Genomic DNA, 22,634 nt, shown 5'->3' with positions numbered 1-22,634 from the left:
CTGAAACCATAGCTAAGTGTGTGGTCACTGATTGTGTAAGCACAGACACATACCTGCCCATATGGTGAGGACAGAATGTTGGCACCTCTGCTCTTGGCACACCCACCTAAGTTTTTGCCTGACTCTGGGTTAAAAGAATCCCGACTTCACCCAAACCTTCTCGTCACTGTTTGATCATGGGTCCAGGAGACATGAGACACCCCGAGCTTCTCACTCACCTTTAGGGTGGGCACATTGGGAGAAAGTCTTGGGTTTGCATAACACAAGAAAGTTGAGTGGAGGTGGAAACAGAGCCTCGTAAAGACAGCCAATGCCTCACCATACCCAGGAAATTGAGCAAAAACTGAGCATGGAGGTTGAGCTAGGTAGCAATAATGGGAATGTTAGATTCAGAGACTGGAATTATAATGCCTACCATGTAGTATTTATAAAAAGTAAGTACTTCTTGTTGCTGCCAAGGCTCCTGGTGAAAAATGGAAGGGTTTTGCAGTCAGACTCAATGGTGGGAATGACAAAGAAGGCTCTCCTAGCAAGCGATGAGTCTTGGCAACAGTAAATGTTGAGGAAGGGGAGTTCTCGTTGTAGACCAAGGAGAACTGGAGGGAGGAAGGGCAAGTCAGTTCAGGGATGCACTGTGGATGCCAAACTGAGCAGTTTCAACCTGGTTACTGAAGACAAAAAGAGGAGAGAAGGATATCCCTGGACTGAGAGATGCTACTATGATTTGGTAATTGGGGCCCAAAAAGTTTAGCGGAGTCTGAAAGTGTTTCAGTCTCTCTAAAAAAGAAGCCCACCAATATGTTGCCAGAAAGCCTTCAAACAAAGAAAGCAAGCCCAGAACCAAAGTAGCCAAGATTCAGCGTCTTGCCATTTCATGTGTCCTGCGTTGCAATGCTGATATATTGTACTGAAGAGATAATGCAGTAAGCAAAACAAGGAGGCTGCAGAATATGCTAAACTTTTGGTCAAGCGAATGAAGGAAGCTAAAGAAAAACACCAGGAATCAGTGCCGAGAGATGTGTCCTTGCTGACAGCTTCTGCTGCTTCTGAGGCTAGCCAAAAATAAGTCTTTGAAAAGAGGCAATAAATGACCAGAGTTTGAAAAAAAAAAATCAAGTACCTCTTGCAGAGCTTTTAGGACAATTCCTCGCATAACTTAGGCCATCCACAAGAGGCGCTTTAAGTGACAGGGCCTTCCCTTACCTGCCATATGGTCTTCATTAATTGCTCAGGCTTCTCTGAGAAACAAGGATTGTTCAGCTTGTCTCTGCATGCCCATCTGAGGATCCCGCTCAAAGATGTCCAATCTAAGGAGCCCGGAGAGAGCTTCGAAAGAGAAGGATGTCAACAACGATACTCTTCCCCAGGGCTCATCCGGTTGAGATGGTGCATGACTCCACCGTGGAGTAGTACTCTGTCCCTCTTGACCCAGTTTTTTCTGCATTAAGATGAGGGCTCTAAGCAGCCCAAAAGTCTGGCACACAGCAAGCGTGTAGAAGTGCCTTCAAGTTCCTGCGCGGAGGCCCCCAGGATTCTTACCATAGCCTGTTTACTTTTGTGCATGGCTGCACGGAGCTTGGATTTCCTATTTGCCCCCACATAGCGCACATGAGCAGAGTCTGGCAGAGCTGGGCATATGGTTGGCATCAAGAATGACTGCGTCCCATCGAGCAGAGAGGAAGGGAATGGACAAGCAGTTAGAACAGGCAGAAGTGGGATTTCTGTTGCCCACTCTGGTGTGTGAGGAACTTAGAAGGTTCCACGCCATGCTAAGTGCCACAGCAAAGCCAGACCGTGGAAGGGTAATGAAGAGCCCCTCTCTGGTCCTCTGGGGGAAGGGAAGTTCAAGGACCAGCTGCTGCGCCTCAAGCTGAAGACAGATGGGACGGTGCAGACAATCACAGGCACAAGAAGAAACACATGAACAGGAAGGGGAAATGTAATTATATTATAGTCTCAAAAATTATTGAAAAGAAGAAACACATAATGCTATTGTACCAGAGCCTCTCCTTTTCAGGGCATGCTACATTGGAGCCTACCCTACTGGGAAGAAGATAAATTCTTAACCTCAGCCATCTTGACCCATCTAAGGGAGGAATAGACTCCAGAAAGACTCTTGTGGAATTCACAGTGTAGGGGCAGACTCATTAAGCCTAGGGCCATAAAGTATTTCTCCTTGACACCAACACATCACTGAAGCCATATTGATAGAGGTCCTCTGATTTCAGCACAACTATCTGCTTTTCACTTAAAAAAAAATCACATGACCTACACAGAGGCAAACACAGTTTCAAGAGACTAAACATAGAGCAGAATTAGAATTGACATAAAAAAGATGTCAGAAAGATGAAATCATGAGTTTTAAAAATAATATAATTACTATGCTAAAGGTTTTAATGTAAAAATAGACACGTAATAAAGGACGGATAATGTAATCAGAGTGATAGGAATTCCATAAGGAAATTATAAGAAAATACTAGAGTCAAAGTCACAGTAACGGAATGAAGAATACACTTGGTGTGCTCCTCTGTGAACTGGATGTGGCTCAAGAAAGCATTTCTGAGACCGAGGATATGAAAATTCAAGCTTCCAGAGCCAATGAGCAAAGAGAAGACATGAGCAGGGGAATAAAACCCAGAAGACCAAGCACCGTGGAACCATGAAAGTGTAGCATGCATGTAAAAGGATGCCACAAGGAGAAAGCAAAATAGCTCAGCAATTATGAATGAGCATTTCCCCAAATGAATGTTAGACTCCAAACCACAGAACCAGACATCTCAGAGAACACTGAGATCAATGTCAAACAACAACAAAAACAATATATAAAACCACCAAAAAAGAACTAAATAAAACAAGAACCAAACCAAACTAATAACAACCCTCTCCCACAACGTTCACTCCAAGATATATTAAACACAAGCTTCACAAAATAAAAATGAAAGGAACAGTCCTTCGTAGGATCCAGAGCTACACCTGATCTGTAGAAGCACACAAGCTAAGGATCATGTTCACCTCGTAAGGAACCACGTAAGCTAGAAGAGAATTGAGGGGTATACTAACAGCGCTGAGGGTAAAAAAATCCCACTGAGTTAAAATTCTGTACTTTGTGAAACTATTCTTCAAAACTAAAGCGGAGGAGAAAGGCACGGCAGCTCACGTTTGTAATCTCAGTGCTTAGGAGGCAGAGGCAGGGGGATGATTCCAAATTTGAAGCCAGTAATTCCAGGGTTACGTAATGATTCCCGGCCACTCATTAGTGGATCAATAAAAGGACAGATGCTTTAAGAAGACATATAAATCCTTTTTTAAAGCATGGGTGAAGGTTTATTAAGCAAATAAAACTTACCAGCGGCGACACCACCGAGAACTATGACTCCCCATACTACAATCATCATTAGCTGCCTACAATTCCCCAGGAAAGGGTGGGCTTCATGAGTCCCCTCTCATCAGGATGGGGTGTTGGTGGGTCCAGTCTAGTGCTGGTCATGTCCAGGTATCCAGCCACTTCTGCTGTGAGTTCATCGGTCCAACAGTCACATTAGAAAGACACAGAGACCCTTAACTTGTATGCAACTAGGAGTGGAACACAGTAAGAAGAAATTCCAAGATAAATTTTACAATAAATTGAATAAAATGAAATTTATTCCAATATTTTAAATGGGTATTTCATCACCATTCTATCAAAAATGGTCATATCCTGCAGATAGATTAAAAACCAGAAAAGACATAGGTGAATTCAACAGCACTATCAATGAACTGCATATAACAAAATCTCTATGTCACCACAACCAGAAATGACAGAACAAGACTTTTTTTCATACTCTCATGAATGCAAGATAGATCACATTCTGGACTATAAAACAAATAAAAAATAATAGCAATTCCACAATGTCTGTTTGGGGACTAGAGTAAGATTAAACTAGTAACCAAAACCAGAAAGATAGCCAGGAAATTCCAAAAATGCTTTCTGTAAGATTAAACAATATGCGTCCAAACAACAGATGGGGCAAAGAAGAAATCCCAAAATAAATTTAAAATTGTTTTGAACTGAATGAAATTGAAAAGATATTTTGTCAAATTGCTTGGAGGGAAATTTAGAGCAGGGGATGTAAATCTAGGAGAGAGAGAGAAAAAAAAGATCTATAAATCAATATGTAGCTTCCACCTTAGGAAAATGAGAAAAGGGCAAATTAAATCCACAAGAGGCAGAAGAAAAGAAACAATATTTAGAGCAGAAAATTGATGAAACTGAAACCAGGAAATCCATAGAGATAAATCAACAAAGCAAAACCTAGTTCTTAAAAAGAAATTCAGTGCAAGCAGTGTGCTTTGATCCGGCCTGTCTGAGGAACGAGACGATACAGATTGCTAAGTCAGACCAAAAGAAAGACGACTGGGGAACAATGAACATCTAGAGGATAATGAAGGGGACTTAGGAAAATCTCCAGATCATCTCCATCGTGGCCGCTTCCTGAAAAGCAGGGTCGTGTCATCTCTTGCCCTTAGCACCTGAAGCTGCAGGAGGTGAACACTGCCAACAGATGGAATGATATATACACGGGACCTTCAGCCTTCAGGACCCTGACTTCTCTTGGTCTTTATCTCATAGCTTTGGTTCTGCCTGTTGTTGAAGGGGTAGACGATGGGGATGTAACCGCTCTCATTACAGGCATTTATGCGTGCTTGGAGATGTATGGACCAAGCAAAAGTAATCAGACGTGACTTGGGAGGGCCCTTCTGAATCAGACTTCGCCCTGACTTTTCAATCTTGGTGACACTGAGTCTGAATCTGAGGTTTGATCTCTAGGTTTCTAACAAATGTTAAATAGATTGGCATCAACAAAGGTTGTTCCCCATAAAGCAAGAATAAATGCTTGTTAAATGGGAAAAATGTCTTCTTTAGAACAAGTAATGATGTCTATAATTAGTACCTGTCAAGGAAAATGTCTGATTTACCTCTGCACACGTGTTATTTCAGCTTCTGAATTCTCAAAGTCACACGCAAGGGGAAGGTGATGTGATGTTAGTTAGGTCCATACTGATTTCTCAATCTGCAGGATGTATTCATTTCCGATGGAATAGTGTAGCCGTCTCTACTTAAAACATTTGTCCTTGTGCTTCTTTGCTTAATTCTCTTCAGTTTAAAGCACTTAAAAGTGTAGCTTGAAATTTTTGATGCCCCGCTGTTATCTACAGCACATTAAGGCTTCCTTTATTTTGTTTCTTTTGGGGGTGGGTGTTTGAGACAATATCTGTTTATGGAGCCCTAGTTATCTTGGTACTCACTATTTAGACCGTGCTGGCCTTAAACTCACAGATATATTTCTGCCTCTGTCTCGGAGTATTGGAATTAAAAGCATACACGACCATGACCAACTTCCACGTAAAGGTTTTTTATGTCTTTTTGACTTGGCTGTTGTACCTCGGACCTCCCCCTTCTGACTCGTAGTGATTCTCCTGCCTCTGTGTCCTAAGCACTGAGATCACTCATGTGTGTGTATGTCACTGTGTTCTTTTCTTTTATTTAACATTTTACATACTAGTCCCCGAGAGTACAGAATTTTAAGTTGGTAGGATTGTTCTCTCTCAAGTTCCAGTATTTCAGTCAATTCTCTTATTGCTTACCTCTCAAATCAGAGAGCCCGGGAGGGTGTGGATGGAAAAGGTCAGCCTTACTTCAGTAGCCCTTGAGTGACTCATTATTATGCACCACAATAATTTATAGCATAAATATACCATTGAGTTATCATGGAAAGTGATTTAAGTGGTATTATGTTGGCACATTGGTTGTCTTGGAAAAGTGGTTTGTATAACATATGTCTTTCATCAAGGAAGCCAGGCGAGTAAGGCAATGCTTTGCTCTATGCAAATTCTTCTTGCTTCCAGAAAGTCTGAGAACGCAGTTTCATCACTCCTTCTCTAGGAAGAGAGCTGAGAGAGACCTTAAGGGATCTCTCTTCCCATCTAAGCATAGAGAAGGGCAAGATGGGAGAGGTTGTGTATGTGGACTAGCCGGAGTGGGTCTGGTGTGCACAACCTGAGATGCTCTGCAGAAGGAGCTGCACACTCACAGGGTATGAACTAGCAAATGTTTCTCTTGGAGGTGCTTACATGTTCTCAAAAGCCATGCCTTCAACCCCATGGCATTCTTGGGGCTTTTTGGGACAAAAGTAGAGGGTTGAAGCTCCTCTTTGGGGAAAGGCTAGCATGGAAAGTCATTCCCCCCTTACTCACACACAGAAGGGCTGCCTGCCCTTAGCTTGCTTCTTCAGGACCTACTACATTAAAAGACTGAGTTCCCCTGCATTTGTCTCTTAACATCACTTTCATGATTTTGGAAACTCCCGCTTTCTTCAGCTGGGTCTGTCAGGTGAACACACACCCCACCATATAGTTCCCTCAGTCAGCTGAGGGAGACAGCAATCTCTGTCTGTGCTCTGCCACAGACATCCTGAGAGGTCTGAGGAAGTAGTTTCCCCTAAGCGATGGGTGACCCATGCCCTTTCTCCAGAGCCCAGTCACAGTGAGTAGTGGAGTGTTTAACTTTCTGGGATAACGACACAGTAAGTAGTGGAGGTCATTGGGCATGTGGGCTGGATGCATCTTAGAGACCAGAACTGATGTATGACATCCATACAAGGTCTGACAAAGACCCCAGCTGCCGAGACTCCCAGCCAAACATCACAGATCTCATTTGATCTCAAAGTAGAGCCTCTTGTGTCCTATGAGAAGTGGTAAGTTTTTTTCCCCCCTTAGGGACTTCCTAAGGAAGCAACGCTGAAGAAGGAAAGTGGGTATAGACATATGTTCTCATAAAGTAGAACCTAGCTTTAGTGGAGAAATTTTCTTGAAAATAAAATTTCCCTGTTGCTCCAAAGACTTCCTCAATCCGCATTAGTGAAGTGAGCATGTGGCAGGGACCTCAGCCCTCCAAACGGAGGCAGAATGGTTGGGATAGGCCATGCTTCTCTCGTTGATGCAGGCTGAGATTACCAGAGCTGGGCTTGAGTAAAGAAGGATGACTGACTTTCCTTAAGTTCTGAGAAACTTATGCGAATATGTGTCATCTTCTCAGGATGGCGGGTGCTGTGGAGGAAGTGGAAACAACCCAAACTGCTGCATGAACCAGATGAAAGACCAAACGGTACCCGGGCCTTCTGCTTCTGGAAGCCTAGCGGGGGTGGGGGCAGTCTCAGGTCTGGGGGAGTTGCTATGCTCTTTCCGCATCCTTGGCAGTGACGTTGGAAGAAACAATGAGAGGCCGTGGCACTCAGATGCTGAAGGTGCCATGGTACTCATTACTTCTGGGTTCTCTGGCAAGGCCTCCTTGTTCCTTCTTCCTGGAGCTGACTGCCCTCTTCTGGGAACAAGCTCACCTGGAAGAAGAGCCGGGTCAATGCGTCTGAGCATCTGACACTTGCTATTCTCTTTCCTTGCAGGTTGCTCCCTCACCATCTTTATTCAAACCAGAGGATTTCAAGCCCTTAGACCCCACTCAAGAGCCCATCTTTCCCCCAGAGTTGCTGGTAGGTGATGCTGGGGACCTCTAGTCAAACACCTGTTCTGTGAGCTCCTGGGTTCTACTTTGTTTACACGGCTGCTGAGAATTTTGTACCATTTTGTCTTAGATTTTAGCTTAGTTCTCCTTCCTTATTCTGCCATTTCTAGGAGGTAAAGGCCTTCTGTCCCATGCTCCCATCCCATCCCATCCCATCCTTTGCTTCTCCTTACATGGGTCATACAGTTACAGATTCCATGTCTGTGTTTCTTGATGAACTTTGAACCCCACGAGATTGACACTGTTCTCTGCAATGCACTGTTTATCAATAGCAGGCTCTGTTATTGATGCTGTCTGTTGATGATATTGTTATATCTGTTTCCACTCTATATCAATTTGTGGACCTCCTGGCTATCTCCATGTGTGAACCCATCAAGCCATCTATTTCTCCATCTAAAGCAGCATACTTCTTTAAAGGAAACAAAACAGAGCTGCACTAGAAGGACATGAGCATGGATTGAGTTTCTGTCTTAGAGACGTCCTCGTGCTGACTTTTTCATTTTCATTTATATTTATTACAAGGAAAGACTCAAGCCTTCTCCGGTGTTTCTTGGAGATGTAGGCTCCTGAAGGTTCAAAGGTTCAAAGGTCAGAGGATAGATTATCAGTGCTACTGGCCTATCCTTCCCTGGACTGTGAACCCTTGAAGACACCATCGGTTTGATGCCTGGGATCTCTTCCCACCAAGAGTCATTCATATGTGCTAGATTCAGGCCTCCTCCGAATGCACTCTGCTCTTTGGACGCCTGTCTTCCTGACCTTTAACCCTTCCCACTCCGTGTCCACTGTGCCTCCTGGTGACAGTGTGGAATCTGAGATTTCTGGTGTCGGCTCCTCCTAGCAGGTGGATTTTAGCAGGTACCATAACCTTGATCGTCAGGTTGCTCTTTCAGTGGTAGACGCAAGCCTTTCTCACTGAGCTCTTCTCAAGAATGCTATGATATACTAAACAGGGTCAACAGAAACTGCATGTAACTCCCCCCCCACACACACACACATACACACACTTTTCTCTCGGCATGTACTCTTCCTTCTCAATTCGGTATTAGACAAGTCAGTAAACAGGCTGATCCCACTGCAGATTTAATACGGTTCCTCGGGGGAAGGGTGGTACGAAGGAGACAGTGCAGTAAGCTAACTATACTTCCAGAGGCTGAAAGACACTCCCCAGAAGCAGCTGCGTTTTGAAGGGGAGCGTGTGACCTGGATCCAGGCTTCAACCATGGGGGAACTGCTCGACCTCAAAGCTCAGCACCCCGATGCCAAGCTGGTGGTGGGGAACACAGAGATAGGTAAGGCTGCACTGGGACCTTTGAGCATTGCTGGGCTCATTCTGCCCCTCTAGTTCCTCCCTGAGTGTTCCCTACTCTCTGTTCATTGATTCACTGACTGCTCACTAGAAGCCCACTGAACTCAGGGCATAAGGGCTCCCATAGCGTTGGCTTTGGAGTCAGGGAAGCCTGGTCCAGTCCCTTACTGTGTATCCTAGGAAAGGTTCCTGACTTCTCATTCTGTGTACGGGGTGGTATAACATCTCAGAGGGCTGCTTGCATATCAGGTGTCTCCGTGGGCATCCCTGGAGTGCCAACTGTGACCCTTCCCATTTCTGGGAAGAGCTAGGGATACAAAAATCCAAGAGGAAAAGTTCCTTCCTTCACAGCTTTCCTGGTCTAGGAGGGGTGGGAAAAATGCTGGCCAAATATCCAGGCCAGTGTCTGATAATGTTAGAGGTCTGTAAATGGTGTGTGTGAGTGTGTGTGCATGTGTACGTGTGTGTGTGTGTGTGTGTGTGTGTGTGTGTTGGTCAAGGGAAGATAGGGTGAGTCCTGCTCTTACATGTGGTGTCTTATACCCCTGAGACAATATCCTCAGTGAACTTGGAGCTAAGCTGAGCAAGCCCCACAGTGTACTAGGGTTAAGGGTATATGTAGCCACTCCTAGTCTTTTACATGGGTGTTGGGGATTTGAACCCAAGGACTCAGGGTTGTAGTGTATGTGTATGTATGTGTAGTGTAGTGTATATGTATGTATGTGTATGTACGTGTAGTGTAGTGTATGTGTATTTACGTGTAGTGTAGTGTATGTGTATATATATGTAGTGTAGTGTATGTGTATGTATGTATAATATAGTGCATGTGTATGTGTGCATAATGTAGTGTATGTATGTGTATTGTAGTGTCTGTGTATGTATGTGTATTGTAGTGTATGTGTATGTATGTGTATTGTATTGTATGTGTATGTATGTGTATTGTATTGTATGTGTATGTATGTGTAGTGTATGTGTTGAGAGGTGGTTGATAGACAATGCTTGAGAAATCAAAACAGCTGCCTGGAGTCTGGCTCTGGTTTCTGAAGGAGCTCAACTCCTTAAATTCTTATTCTGGTTGGATCCCCAGTCTACCCAGGAGAGCCTTGCTTGGATCAGTGATGGAGCACAGTACTAACTTTGTCCTCAGAAGCACAAATGGGGTACAAAGGCCCCCATGTGTAGCTTTGTGACACACTGTGTTTAGGGTATGAGACATGTCTCTGTGGTGTGATTTTGAAGGCTGTGGCTCAGTAGCATTCGTGGTGGTTGGTGCTCTTGTTGCCCATATGGTTGTGGCCCTCTATATAGCTAGAGTTCTAGGGACCAAGGGTAGCATGGTTTAAGTGTCTAGAAGGATCTTTAGTGATGTTTTGACTTTGGACATGCTCCTCTCTGTGAGTCAGGCAGTGCTCTGGATTATAATAAGATCTTATGAGCTCCACAATTAGAAATAATTTCTCAAGACCTTCCATCTACTCTACTCCCCGCTCCTTATACACACACCCCAAAAAGTAAAGACCTAGCTACAGCCAGGGCTGTCTGTGAGGGGAGTGAGTCTAGAAAAATTCTTACTAAGATGGAGCTCATTGTGTCAGTATCCTGTCTTGGGAGTGGACTCCTCAAAGCAGGCTGGCCCTTTGAAGCCCTCAGCCACATCAAGACAGAGAACTGGGGTTTCTGTTTGATTCCCCATCTGCGATGGTATTGGCAAGACCTAGAGAGACAGCACATCTGGATCCGAGGGAACAGAGGAGCAGCATCAGCAGAGGCGTCTAGTGATTAGCTGGGGTGGAGACAGACACTGGACAAAGATGCTGCCCAACCAAGCCACGCACCTTGAACCCAGATAGAACTACTAGAGATCAGAAGACAGATTTGACTTTTGTTTTAAGGATCTGACATTTTTGCTAGTATATCCCACCCTTAATAATGACTCCAAGTCTGAAATGCGTTTGTTATTAACTGTGGTTTTGAGCAAAACGGTTGGGGTTAATGAGATAATTGGGTGGGGAAAAGACACTAGCTACATCAGTCTGATGGCCCCAGTTCAATCCCTGGAGCCCTTGGTGGAAGGAGAGTTGTCCTCTGATATTTCATGTCATTTGTATGCTTTCATTGCATACATACATACATGTAAATAACCATTTTTAAAAAATGTTGGACATTTCTGATCCTCAGGTTCCACATCATAAAAAGAAACGTACAGTCCCTCACAGGGCGATTAAGACTATCAAGTGAGTTCAAACCCACTCGAAAGTACTTGAAAGTATTTTGGACATTCCTTAATGTCCTGTGTTTTCAAATGCCATCGCATGACACACTGAAGTGAATCCGAGTTCATTTTTTTTTATTTGTTGAGAGAAAGCCAGAGATTATGACTGACCTAGTCCCTCCTCATCTGTTCTGTTTTCAAACCTCCTCCTGGTGTTAAATGTGTGTGCATCCTGTGTGTGATATGGAAAACTGCTAACGTTTCTAACCCAGGTTTCTCATTTCTCAAAGGCATTGAAATGAAGTTTAAGAAGATGTTATTTCCGCTGATTGTCTGCCCAGCCTGGATCCCTGAACTGAATTCAGTGAAGCATGGGCCTGAGGGTGAGGCTGCCCCCTGCTTTCCCTGGTGACCATCTGGTACAGAGGTAGGGAGTGAGCAGGGAAGGAGATAGTCCTCACCACCATCCCCCCACCCCAAGTATATGTGGCCAGTGTTACCAAGACGCTGCAAGAATCTCGGTGTTGTCTTTGGTCCTGATGACCTATTGGATCACATGGGATGGAGATGATAGTGTTTGTGTGTTTTCGCTTTTCTTCCTTTAAGCTGGAACTTCACCTCCAGAGGTCTTGATTTTATTGAGTTGAGAACTACTGGATTATAGGAAAGTGTGTTGATTATAAGATCCAGAGGTATGAGCATAGTTTGTTAGTTACGTCACCTCTCTGGGCCCTATAAAGATACACGCCTTACTTTAGCCTGGCTCCAGTTTCACAGGAGCTGCCCATCAGAGGTCTTTCCAGCTAGGAGTGACTTTACATCTGGCATGTATCCACAGGAATCTCCTTTGGAGCCGCTTGCCCCCTTACTTTGGTGGAAAGTGTGCTGGTGGATGAAGTCGCTAATCTTCCAGAACAGAAGACAGAGGTCTTCAGAGGTGTGCTGGAGCAGCTGCGCTGGTTTGCTGGCAAGCAGGTCAAGTCCGTGGCGGTGAGTCCTCTGGTCACAGGGAGAGAGGAGGAGGGGAGATCAGATTTTCTATAAGTGCCTGGGTACTACTCACGAAAGTGGTCTGTGGGTCACTGAGAAGCACAGTTCTCCCTCAAGGTTGAAGAGACCAACTGCCTCCCTCTTTCTCAAGCTGCCCATGATTCTCGGCAAGTGAATGAGAGACATGTCAGAGAAGGCAGATCTGGGTCCCTTCAGAGTTTAGGGTGTGAACCAGAGGCTCAGAGCTCCCTCCAGAGGAGGGAAGGGTCTGTCTGTAGCCTGTTCTGTCAGTCTCCTGGAATTTCTTATTTGTAACTAGTACCATTGAAGTTCCTGGTTCACTTGGGCTTCATGCAGTTTGTGTGTTGGGAGACAGCCTATCCTGTCCCACTCTATTCTTGGAAAAATTGCTTTTAAAGTTAAAACAGAAGAGCACAGCACACTTCCAAGCCCCTGCCCTGTCCAAGAACGTGCCACTTCTGGTTTCAGAGGAAGGAGCACAGAGGCAGAAAAGGCCATTGTGTCCCCTAGTTCTCCTAAGCGTGCTTCCGAGAAAGTTTCATTCCCAGTTCACACTGTCTTTCCTCCTTGGTTTCGGCAACAAGAACCTCTATCTGATTCTTGTTCCATTCCTTTCTTTGTTGAATTGCCAGAATGATCAGCTGCAAAAGGAACCAACTGTTCATCTCTTTTTCCTTGTTGTCCTCTTTTTCCTTGATCTCTATCTTGTACTTCATTTTATTGGCTCCTTGTGCCCTGGTGATAACTCACCTCAATCCTTTCAGAATGAAAAAAGGTTGGGTGAGGGAAAACAATTCAGAACTTGCCAAAGTTTGCAGACACATGCGTATGTTTCCAAACTAAGAACACGTCCCAAGAATTTTTGTTTCAGGCTTCTGTGTTTCCTCCAATGACCATGTCTCACTGGGCTGTTCAGTCACGTCCTCCAGTGCCCCCTGCCACAGCTGTCACCTCCTGCCCTGCATGCGGGCGCAGCTCTCACTCTCTGCTTGTTCTCACCAGTCTATCGGAGGGAACATCATCACCGCCAGCCCCATCTCTGACCTCAATCCTGTGTTCATGGCCAGCGGAGCCAAACTGACCCTCGTGTCTAGAGGTGAGCAACTGAGGCAGAGATGCATAAAGAATGACTTGGGGGAGGAATGTTTTACCACCTGGATCACTTTCTGGAGAAACAAAGCCCCATATTCGGTGGTCCCTAATGCTTAAGGTTTGCATTCACAGAAGTTGCAGGGGGATCAATCCAGGTCAGAGGCTGAGAGAGTTAAGCATTTTCTTCCTTTTTGTTTCTTTTTTAAATTTAATCTTTTAATTAGTATGCAAAGTAGCAAGTTTCCTTAAAGAATTTTTATACGTACTAAGATTGGTTGGGCCTCCCTTCTATCTTCCTGTTCCCCACCCTGTCCTCATTGTACCCTTTCACCCCCAGTATTTCCTCCTCTATTTCACACCACATGTATGTCTTCTTTTTTAACTCTTCTTACCCATTTCCCTTAAAGCCTCTCGATCCTCATCATGGGTCCCTTCCTGGTTTCCTAGCCTTTACCGACACTTAGTTCACATACGTAACACCAGGAGCTCAGAGCTTCAGATGAGAGATAACTTGCAGTGTCTGTCTTTCTGAGCCTGGATTGCCTCACTTAATAGGATACTTTCCAATTCTATCCATTTTCCCGCAAGTTTTACAATTCCATTTTGACCAATTAAAGTTCCATTTTCTCCGTGCATCACAGTTTTGTTAAGCATTCATTCGTTGATAGACATTTCTTTGCTGTTATCAATGAGCATCAATAAACATTGGATTTCGTGGACTATGGGGTCCTTTGGGTATTTGGCCAGAACGGTTATTGCTGGGTCATATGGTAGTTCTAGCTTCATTCTCCTGAAACCTCCACATTGGTTTCCATACTCTTTCTAGGGGATTCACAGTTGGACTAGACAAGTGGATGAGGGTGTGTTGGGACCAAGATATATGACAATTCCCCCAGCAATGAACTGTGACAACATGGGAAAACTACTGTCTACCAGAGAAGCTAGTTAGAGACTTAATAACCAAGATTTCTTGGGTGCCAGTTACATATGCTACACTACCGAAATGGTAGGAATCCTTCTACAATCTAGTTCCCAGATGCCAGCTTCCCGAAGGCAATCCTTGTTAGCTTTCTTGTCCGAGGACAGTGAAAACTAATTGATACAACTTTCTTGCCCTTCTTCTGACTTCACACTCAGTGCCTTTGCATGGCTGCTTGAGCTTGGCTGTGGTGAGTGTATTTATACGATAAAATGGCACATTCCACAGACCAGGTCTTTCCTCCCTCAGAAAGGGTGATTGTCAGGTATTGATGAGCACATGTTGTTTAAGGACCTCAGGAAGGGACTTAGTTACAATTTTGCCTGATGATTCTTCTGACCGTGACATCAGAGAACAGAGAGGAACTTGTCTCACTGGTGACTGTCCCCTGTTCCCAATGTATCACCAGCCTCACCCACGTGTGATTGTCATCATATTGTCTACATGTAGGTACCAAGAGAACTGTTCGGATGGACCACACCTTCTTCCCTGGCTACAGAAAGACTCTGCTCAGTCCAGAGGAGATACTGCTGTCCGTTGAGATCCCCTACAGCAGGGAGGTAAGAGGCTGGGAGTTGCTTCAGTCTCTGCCCAAACTATGCCACTACCAGGCTGCAGATAAGGAGTCAAAGGACAGTCTCCGGACCGTAGTTAGCAACCACAACCTACAATCTCAACTTTAACCTGGACCCATTCTCTCTGACATTGCCTTTGATGAAGCAACTCTATCATTTCTGGACAAGAAGAAGTTGCAGGGCATGGACTATGGAACTCAGCAGTCTGACAGGGGACCTAGAGGGGCTGGTCTCAAGTTTCTGAGCCTCTGTGTTCTCATTGTAAAATAGACACAGTATTACCGGCTGTAGAGACTGCAGGGAAGACTGAAGGACAGAGCTCATGAGGTTCTTGGTAGGTGTGTGGAAGCCGGTGGTGGCCATCAACCAGCAGTCCCAGCACAGTCGGAAGGACATCCCTGTTTGTTGGGTATGCCTGCCTTGTGCCAGTGACGTTATTTTCCCAGGGTCAAGTGTTTAGGTCCTGCTGGCCGAGTGAAGAGGCTGCCGTGGTGAGACCCCACGGCTGCCCTTGGGCTTGCTGAGGTGCTGGCTCACTGACCTTACTCTGGCCGGGCACTGCTGGATGTGGGCTTCATGAGCAGCTTTTCTCATCTGTTTGGGCAGATGCGGCGCCTTGCGGGGCTTGGCCGGCTCTAGTTCTCCTCTCTCAGCAGTCACCAGTTGACAACACAGATGCAATAGACACATTACAAGAATGTTCTGGGCGAGGCCAGCAAAACAGCTGTCAGGACAGCCTCGGGTTACAGGAAGTGCTTGGTCAGCGTGAACTGAGTTTGCTCTGGCTGATTTTGACCTCTTTAATGAGAATGCTAATTCAATTCGAGCAACAATACCCCTGAGATGGCCTCCTAATGATTTTCCAGCTTGTGATTACAGACTGTTTTGAGCAGCGAGTCTTAGATTTCTGAATTTCACAGATCACTATTTTTTTTTATTTGAGTGGGACAGAGTTCATGTGGCTCTAATTTTATTTTTCAGAAAGGGTCTTTTTCAAGTCTATCATTTGATAAAAGAGATGAGGTTTTATGCTGGGAACTAGAGAGTTTTGTCAAGAAAGGACACTGGTAAAAAAAGAAAGAAAGAAAGAAAGAAAGAAAGAAAGAAAGAAAGAAAGGACAGTGGTACCCTGATAGCTGGTGGCACAGTGTGACCCTGGAAGGGAGCACATGAAACCACTGCCTGCTTTAGAACAGTTAAAACTCTGGGCGAGGTGCTCCAGACCATGTCAGCACCCAAGAAGGATGCCTGGGAGAATCCCTATGGCTCCTTTAGAACAAAGGACCTTTGGGGTTAATACAAATATGCAGACCCAGGGTGACCACAAACATGAGGAGCAACGTGACATGGAAGGCAGACGTCACATGATTCTTTCCTGGAAAGTGATTCATTTTACCCTCCTCTTCATAGAAACAGACCTGGTTCAGGCCCAGGAGAGAAGCTTGCTTCTAGCATAAAGCAACAGTTGCCTGATAGCAGGACCAGGCTCAAAACAACCAGGATGTGTCAATCCACAGTACCCTGGTGGGAGGAACACATTACAATTATCTGGGAGCCACAGGCGAGGTGATGTGTACAGCATCATTTTGTCCCAACCGGAAAGGCGATATGCCAAAGAGTTCTCACTGAGGTCTTTGGAGGGGGGCAGTGGATTCTAATACTGGCACCAGGATGATTTTTCTGGGAGTTTTTGTGGTGTTATCTTTCTTCTTCCAGCTGTACACTCTGTAGACACCACCCCATTCCCTAGTCACCTGACTGGCAGGGAAGTCCAGACCCTTTCCAACTTCTGGGAATGTGACCTGAAACTTATGAAAATGTAGTCTAAAAATGTGCTTGTCTTTGCTCCCCACCAATTTCCAAGGCTCAGCCACATCCTCCCCACTACTCTGGCCTCCTATCTAGTTCTTATGCTTCATGCTGGCCATTCGCTATGCTTGCGAACTGTGAAGAAGACCAATTCTTCTTCTTTTTGTCTTTAGGGTGAGTTTTTCTCAGCCTTCAAGCAGGCCTCCCGGAGAGAAGATGACATTGCCAAGGTGACTAGCGGCATGAGAGTCCTGTTCAAGCCAGGGACCACCGAGGTGCAGGAACTGTCCCTTTGTTACGGAGGGATGGCCGACAGAACCATTTCAGCCCTCAAGACCACTTCAAGACAGCTGTCCAAGTAAGCATGGGCTGCACTGCCGCCGTGGCGTCTGGGGTGTTACCATTGCAGCTCCTTGCTGCGATCCCCACTGGCTATTGCTAGGGACAGACACTGACCTCCTACTTGTAGGGGTCATCTTAGCAGTATTCCTGTTGCTATTCCTCTTGCTGCTGCTAGTGCTGCCAGCACCAGTGCAAACTATGAGCACCGTTTACACCGTTGCTGCTAGCAGCGTGTTACTATGGTTACTTCCTGCCACCACTGTCAGTCCTACTACATAGCTGTCGCAACTGCTGCTGCTGTTACTACTGACGATAGCATTCTTGTCATCACTACTAACAACTCTGTGGCAGCAGCATTTCTGGCGCCCTGCCTATTGATTGCCACTGCTTCTACGATGACTGGCATCTGTGCCTAGTGTTACCATTGCTATGGTTACCACTGTGCTCCTCACGGCCATTGGAACTATTACAACGAATAGGATCACTGCTGCTGCTGGTAGTGTCACCATTATTTTTACCACCACTATTACTACTATTTTACTATTGCCATTACCACTGTTATTCATTCCCTATTATTAATCCTACTACTATAATGAGGGCCACCACATAGTAGCAGTTGTGCTAGGGGCTTCACTGGTATTACCTTATGTGAGCCTTAGAATGACCACATCAAAGAGGCAGAGATGAACTTGTGAAATCTGATTCCTTGACTCCACCACTAACCAGATGAGGGGCAGAATCATGGTATTTCGTCCCTCTATGCCAAAATTTCTCAGTGTTAGAACAGGCATCAGATTTCTCCCTACCACAGTGTTTAATTAAATGAAAACGAGCAACTCAAATAAAGTACTTAGGATATTGCCTAGTATATTATAAGAACCTAGAGTAACTATTATTTTTGGAGCTTAAAAATATGTACAAGTAACATTATACAAACAGAACAAGTTATATATAGGAAAATGTATGTATGCACATACATATACATGCATGCAATAAAAATTAATGAAAAATGGGGCTATAAATTTGAAGGAGAGTGGGGGGGCTATATGAGAGAGTTTGGAGAGAGGAAAGGGAAAGAAGAAATGTAATTATATTACAATCTCAAAAGTTAAAATAAGAAAAATTGATATCTTTCTATTTATATAGATTGCTATATATCTAGATACATGTATGTATTATCTATCTATCTATCTATCTATCTATCATCTATCTATCATCTATCTTTGTATGTGCTTTTAAAGATGAGGGACTAAGGTACCAGAAGGTCGAGTTTTGCCTGCCTCTTCGGCAGAGGCTTGGGTGTTTTATGCCCTACAGTGAGTGATGGAGATGGGTGGGGGGAAGCAAGCCCACACTCTGCCCTCTTCCAGGTTCTGGAATGAGGAGTTGCTGCAGGATGTGTGTGCTGGCCTGGCAGAGGAGCTGCACCTGGCACCCAATGCCCCTGGTGGTATGATCGAGTTCCGACGGACCCTGACCCTCAGCTTCTTCTTCAAGTTCTACCTGACAGTGCTCCAGAAGCTGGGCAAAGCGAACCTCGAGAATGTGAGCACCATGTTTGGGGGCACAGCAGGTTGGGCTGGGTGGAAAGTTGCTCCTCCCCTTTCAACATCTGAGAGCAGAAGAGCAGGTGTCGGGGCAACCCGGGGGTAGTGCACCCACCTCACCTACCAATGTCTGCCTTTGGGCCTGGAAGTCTCACTTTCTCGGCAGATTTAGATTCACACTGAGTAAAGGGATTTATAACCCAGTGTGTTCTTTTTGAGGTTACATTGTGACTCCCTTCTGTATCCTTAAATACTTCCTGAGTAAAGGGGAGTAAGGAAGACTTTAAGGAAGGCATGGGGAGGGGCGGTATTCCAACAAAGAGAACAGCCTGCATGAATGTGGAAAGCCAGGGGTGTTGGAGAAAGAAGTTAGCATCCAGGGCACAGGATCAAGGTGGCTGGGGATGTAGTTGGTGTGGTTATTGGGTACTGAGTCCCAAGAGCCCACATTTGAATTTTGAGACAGATGCAGCATCATACTCAAAATGTTAGGAAGAGAAGATAGGGGAATGAGGGGATGGGGGGTGGGTGAGGGAATGGAGAGATGGGGGGGTAGGAAATGGGGGAAGGGAATGGGGGATGACGGAATGGAAGGAGACACATCACCATTCTTACTTGTGGATGGAAGGCGGAAAGTGATATGAAGTAGTCCTAGCCTCCTCTGTTACCTCACCTCCACAGATGTGCGGTAAGCTGGACCCCACCTTTGCCAGTGCCACTCTGCTCTTTCAGAAGGACCCTCCGGCTAACGTCCAGCTTTTCCAAGTGAGTACACATGGCATGTTTAATTTCAGGGGCCCTGCGGCCACACACGATGACTCACAGCTGAGCTTTGGCAAATGGCTGACCTAAATGGCATGCAGATGCTTAAAGTCCCTACGTGAACATCCAGGGAAGAACACCAGGGGCGCATTGCTACCATGCAGCTTCTCGTCCTAGTTTGCCTGTTTCTCTCTTAGGACTGGGTGCTAAACTGCACCTGTTCCTTAAGGAAAAGAAAAACCTATTTTGTCCTTCCTGACCCCTAATGTGCCAGCCTAAAAATCTTCCTGAAGATGTACGCACGGATGAGCATATGCAAACAAACACATCATTCTAACAAGTTTTGGGGGTGCACTAGGTACAAGGTCAGCACATTTCCCATCAACACTGCTGTTGGGGTCCATACAGTGTATTGTCATGTCTAAGCTCGGCCGCTGTAGCACAAAACAGCTGTAAACATATAAATTAACGATGGGTTGGGGCTAACGTTCAGTTGGTAGAGTGCTCACTTACACACAAAGCCCTACATTCAGACCCCAGAACCACATAAAAGAGCTGTGGAGGGGCAACCTTGTCATCTCAGCCCTTGGGAGGCAGAAGCAGGGCAATCAGGAAGAGTTTGAGCCTGACTTCCACTGCATAGAAAATTTGAGTACCACCTGGGAAACAGGAGACTCTGTCTCTAAAAACAAAACAAACCATCCGTGTGAACAAGTTCAGTGGCTATTTAAGGAACCAAGCACGGACAGCAGTTTGCTGAGCCCTGAGTTGGTGGCCCACGGATGAACTCTAGGACACGGCTGCCTGATCAGAATCCAAAGTTCGTCTCTTTTTGACTCTGTAACCTTGTACAAACGGCCACTGAGCTTCTTAGAAAAGTCGATTAGACCCACCTGCACATGTGGCCAATGGTGACTTGTTTCACATAGTAGGGGAGGACTGACATTCAGTGCTAGAGCACTGGCCTGGCAACGGTAAGACCTCGGTCCGTCTCTAGTACTGAAAATAAAATTAAACCACATCTAAGTCCGTGGCTCACAAAAGTGCTCAGTAAATATTACACACTTTACTACTCTAAAAAACAAGATAGAAATTGATAATAAAATTAATAAAACACCTTGGGATCTAAAGTGAAGTATAAACATGGAAATAAAAGTCTCTCAAAATCTTGCCTCCAAGAGAAAGTCATTGTATTTTTGTTTCATTTTCTTTTGCTTATGTGGAGACTCATGCATGCTAGTAGCACGTGCTATTTATATAAAATTAATAAACATACACATTTAGAATGTTTTATACTTAATATAAGCATTCTTTCTTCTGCTTTAAATTCTTCAAAATTATGTTTTAAAGGTTGCATACTATTCCACTGTATGAATACAGTATAACCTAGTTTGTAGCTCATGCATATTTAGGTTCTTTTGTTTCTTGATATATTTATAATACTATGAATACCTTGTCAGTGACTTCTTAATTGCCCTCTGGCTTTTCCTAGTTCTCAATGTACCCTGGGCCTATAGAGAATCAGTGTCTGTCCTCAGAAGCTCAGTCTGGCAGGGCGATGGTGGCGCACGCCTTTAATCCCAGTACTTGGGAGGCAGAGGCAGGCGAACTCTGTGAGTTCGAGACCAACCTGGTCTACAGAGCTAGTTCCAGGACAGGCTCCAAAGCTACAGAGAAACCCTGTCTCGAAAAAACTAAAAAAAAGAAAAAAGAAAAAAGAAGCTCAGTCTGACTGGTGCATATACTGTTTCAGGAGGTGCCCAAGGATCAGTCTGAGGAGGATATGGTGGGCCGGCCCCTGCCTCACCTGGCTGCAGAGATGCAGGCATCAGGACAGGCTGTGTACTGTGATGACATTCCCCGCTATGAGAATGAGCTGTCTCTCAGGCTGGTCACCAGCACCAAGGCCCATGCTAAGATCACGTGAGTATTGTGTCCCAAGGAGTCAGTGAGAAACACGCTCTGCTGGAAGTGAAGATGAAGGCTGCTTGAGGGTTCTCCATCATAGGCTGAGGCAGGAAGTCCTTTATATATATTCTTTTTCTTTTTAAGAAAAACTATCTTTTTTTTTTCATTTTACATACTAATCCTGGTTCCCACTCCCTTCCCTCCTCCCATCCCCTTCACTTACCCCACCCCCCATCCGCTCCTTAGAGAGGATAAGGCACATTGTTTTGGGGAAGGTCCAAGGCCCTCCCTATTATATCTAGGCTAAGCAAGGAATCCAGAGGGCATGGGATAGAAAAACAAAGCCTGCAGGAAGTCCTCTCAAACCCATCAGAGAGCAGCAGGAAGGCTTGGGCTCCACCTTGGTAACTGAAGTTCTCCAAGTGGGAGGGTAAGAGGGTAGAGGACAGTTTGGGAGTTGAGCAGGAAGGTCACTCTTGGCCTGAAAAGCTGTGAGTGTAGGTGACAAGCTCTTAACAGGACCAGGTAAGACTTTACATTCAGAGACCAAACTGAACACATGCGGAACATCAAAAAAAATGCTAGCTAGCACTACAGAAAAGAGTCTAGCCTTAGCCTCGCAGAGCTACAGGGCAGGCATAGCTGTTGAGACCTGTACCTGCTCTGGAGTTTTGTACCAGGGTGTGTGTGAGGGTCCCCAAATGTATCCACATCACACCTAGCAGAGAAAACAGTCATCCATACCTGTTAGATGATAAGAGACGAAACAGCAAGAATTACCACCATAGCCACAGTAGCGGTGAGCGTAATGCTTAACACTCAACATAGGGCTTGGCGTTTGCCACTGAGTTTCACACATTTTACATATATTGCCTCATTTCTTCTTTACAACAACCCTGTAGGCAGGTGCAGCCGAGGAGCTAAGGCATAGGCAGGAGGGGCTGCCTGATCCAGGTGATGTGATTGGCAGGTAGCAGAGACTGTGTTTGAGGCCAAGGAGCATTAGGAGCTGGGCCCAACACCTCTGCATGTTTACAACCAGAGACTGAGCTTTGGACTCTAGTAGCACTGAACACAGTACCTGTGGCTGAGCAGGACAGCCGGGAATCAATCTTTGTGTGTGTGTGTGTGTGTGTGTGTGTGTGTGTCTGTGTCTCTCTCTGTCTCTGTCTCTCTTTCTCTCTCTCTCCCCTCTCTCTCACCCTGCCTTGGGGCAGACCCAGCCCTCCCCATCAGTCTTTCCCTTCCTGGGCTTCCTAACCTAGAGACAGGCTCCAAGCATGGTGAGCTAGAGACAAAATATCTACCCAGGTAATCAACTTTCCTAGGCCTTAGGAGAAGTGTTTGTATCAGTTGATTGACAGCTAGGGTCTAAGGGTGAGTCCTTTTCCTTGGTCCTTTCCTTGAGCCCATGTTACCAGTGTCATGACTCATTGTCCACACTCCAGCAACCTTCATCCCATCAATATGTGGATGGGTGGGTCGGAAGGGTGAAGCTTTCATGCCTAGTATCCCCATGGCTACCCTTGG

The 22,634-nt window shown here is 45.4% G+C and overlaps 1 protein-coding gene across 1 annotated transcript in view; it reads left to right on the top strand.

Moving 5' to 3' along the window:
- Nucleotides 1-22,634, top strand: part of Xdh (xanthine dehydrogenase) — a 64,095-nt gene that overhangs the window by 15,923 nt on the left and 25,538 nt on the right. Inside the window, exons 7-17 of the mRNA XM_041631042.1 lie at nt 7,076-7,144; nt 7,440-7,526; nt 8,709-8,850; nt 11,370-11,462; nt 11,918-12,069; nt 13,093-13,186; nt 14,612-14,721; nt 16,719-16,903; nt 18,258-18,432; nt 19,116-19,199; nt 20,950-21,119. Coding sequence (XP_041486976.1) covers nt 7,076-7,144; nt 7,440-7,526; nt 8,709-8,850; nt 11,370-11,462; nt 11,918-12,069; nt 13,093-13,186; nt 14,612-14,721; nt 16,719-16,903; nt 18,258-18,432; nt 19,116-19,199; nt 20,950-21,119 — 1,361 coding nt within the window. The remainder of the gene's footprint in view (nt 1-7,075; nt 7,145-7,439; nt 7,527-8,708; nt 8,851-11,369; nt 11,463-11,917; nt 12,070-13,092; nt 13,187-14,611; nt 14,722-16,718; nt 16,904-18,257; nt 18,433-19,115; nt 19,200-20,949; nt 21,120-22,634) is intronic.

The sequence above is a fragment of the Microtus oregoni genome, unplaced genomic scaffold (assembly GCF_018167655.1).
Source record: "Microtus oregoni isolate MIOR12 unplaced genomic scaffold, Mior012 000036F_ref0000092, whole genome shotgun sequence".
Classification (NCBI taxonomy): Eukaryota; Metazoa; Chordata; class Mammalia; order Rodentia; family Cricetidae; genus Microtus; species Microtus oregoni.
The sequence above is the reverse complement of the archived record's forward strand: the minus strand, read 5'-3'. Positions and strand labels throughout refer to the sequence as shown.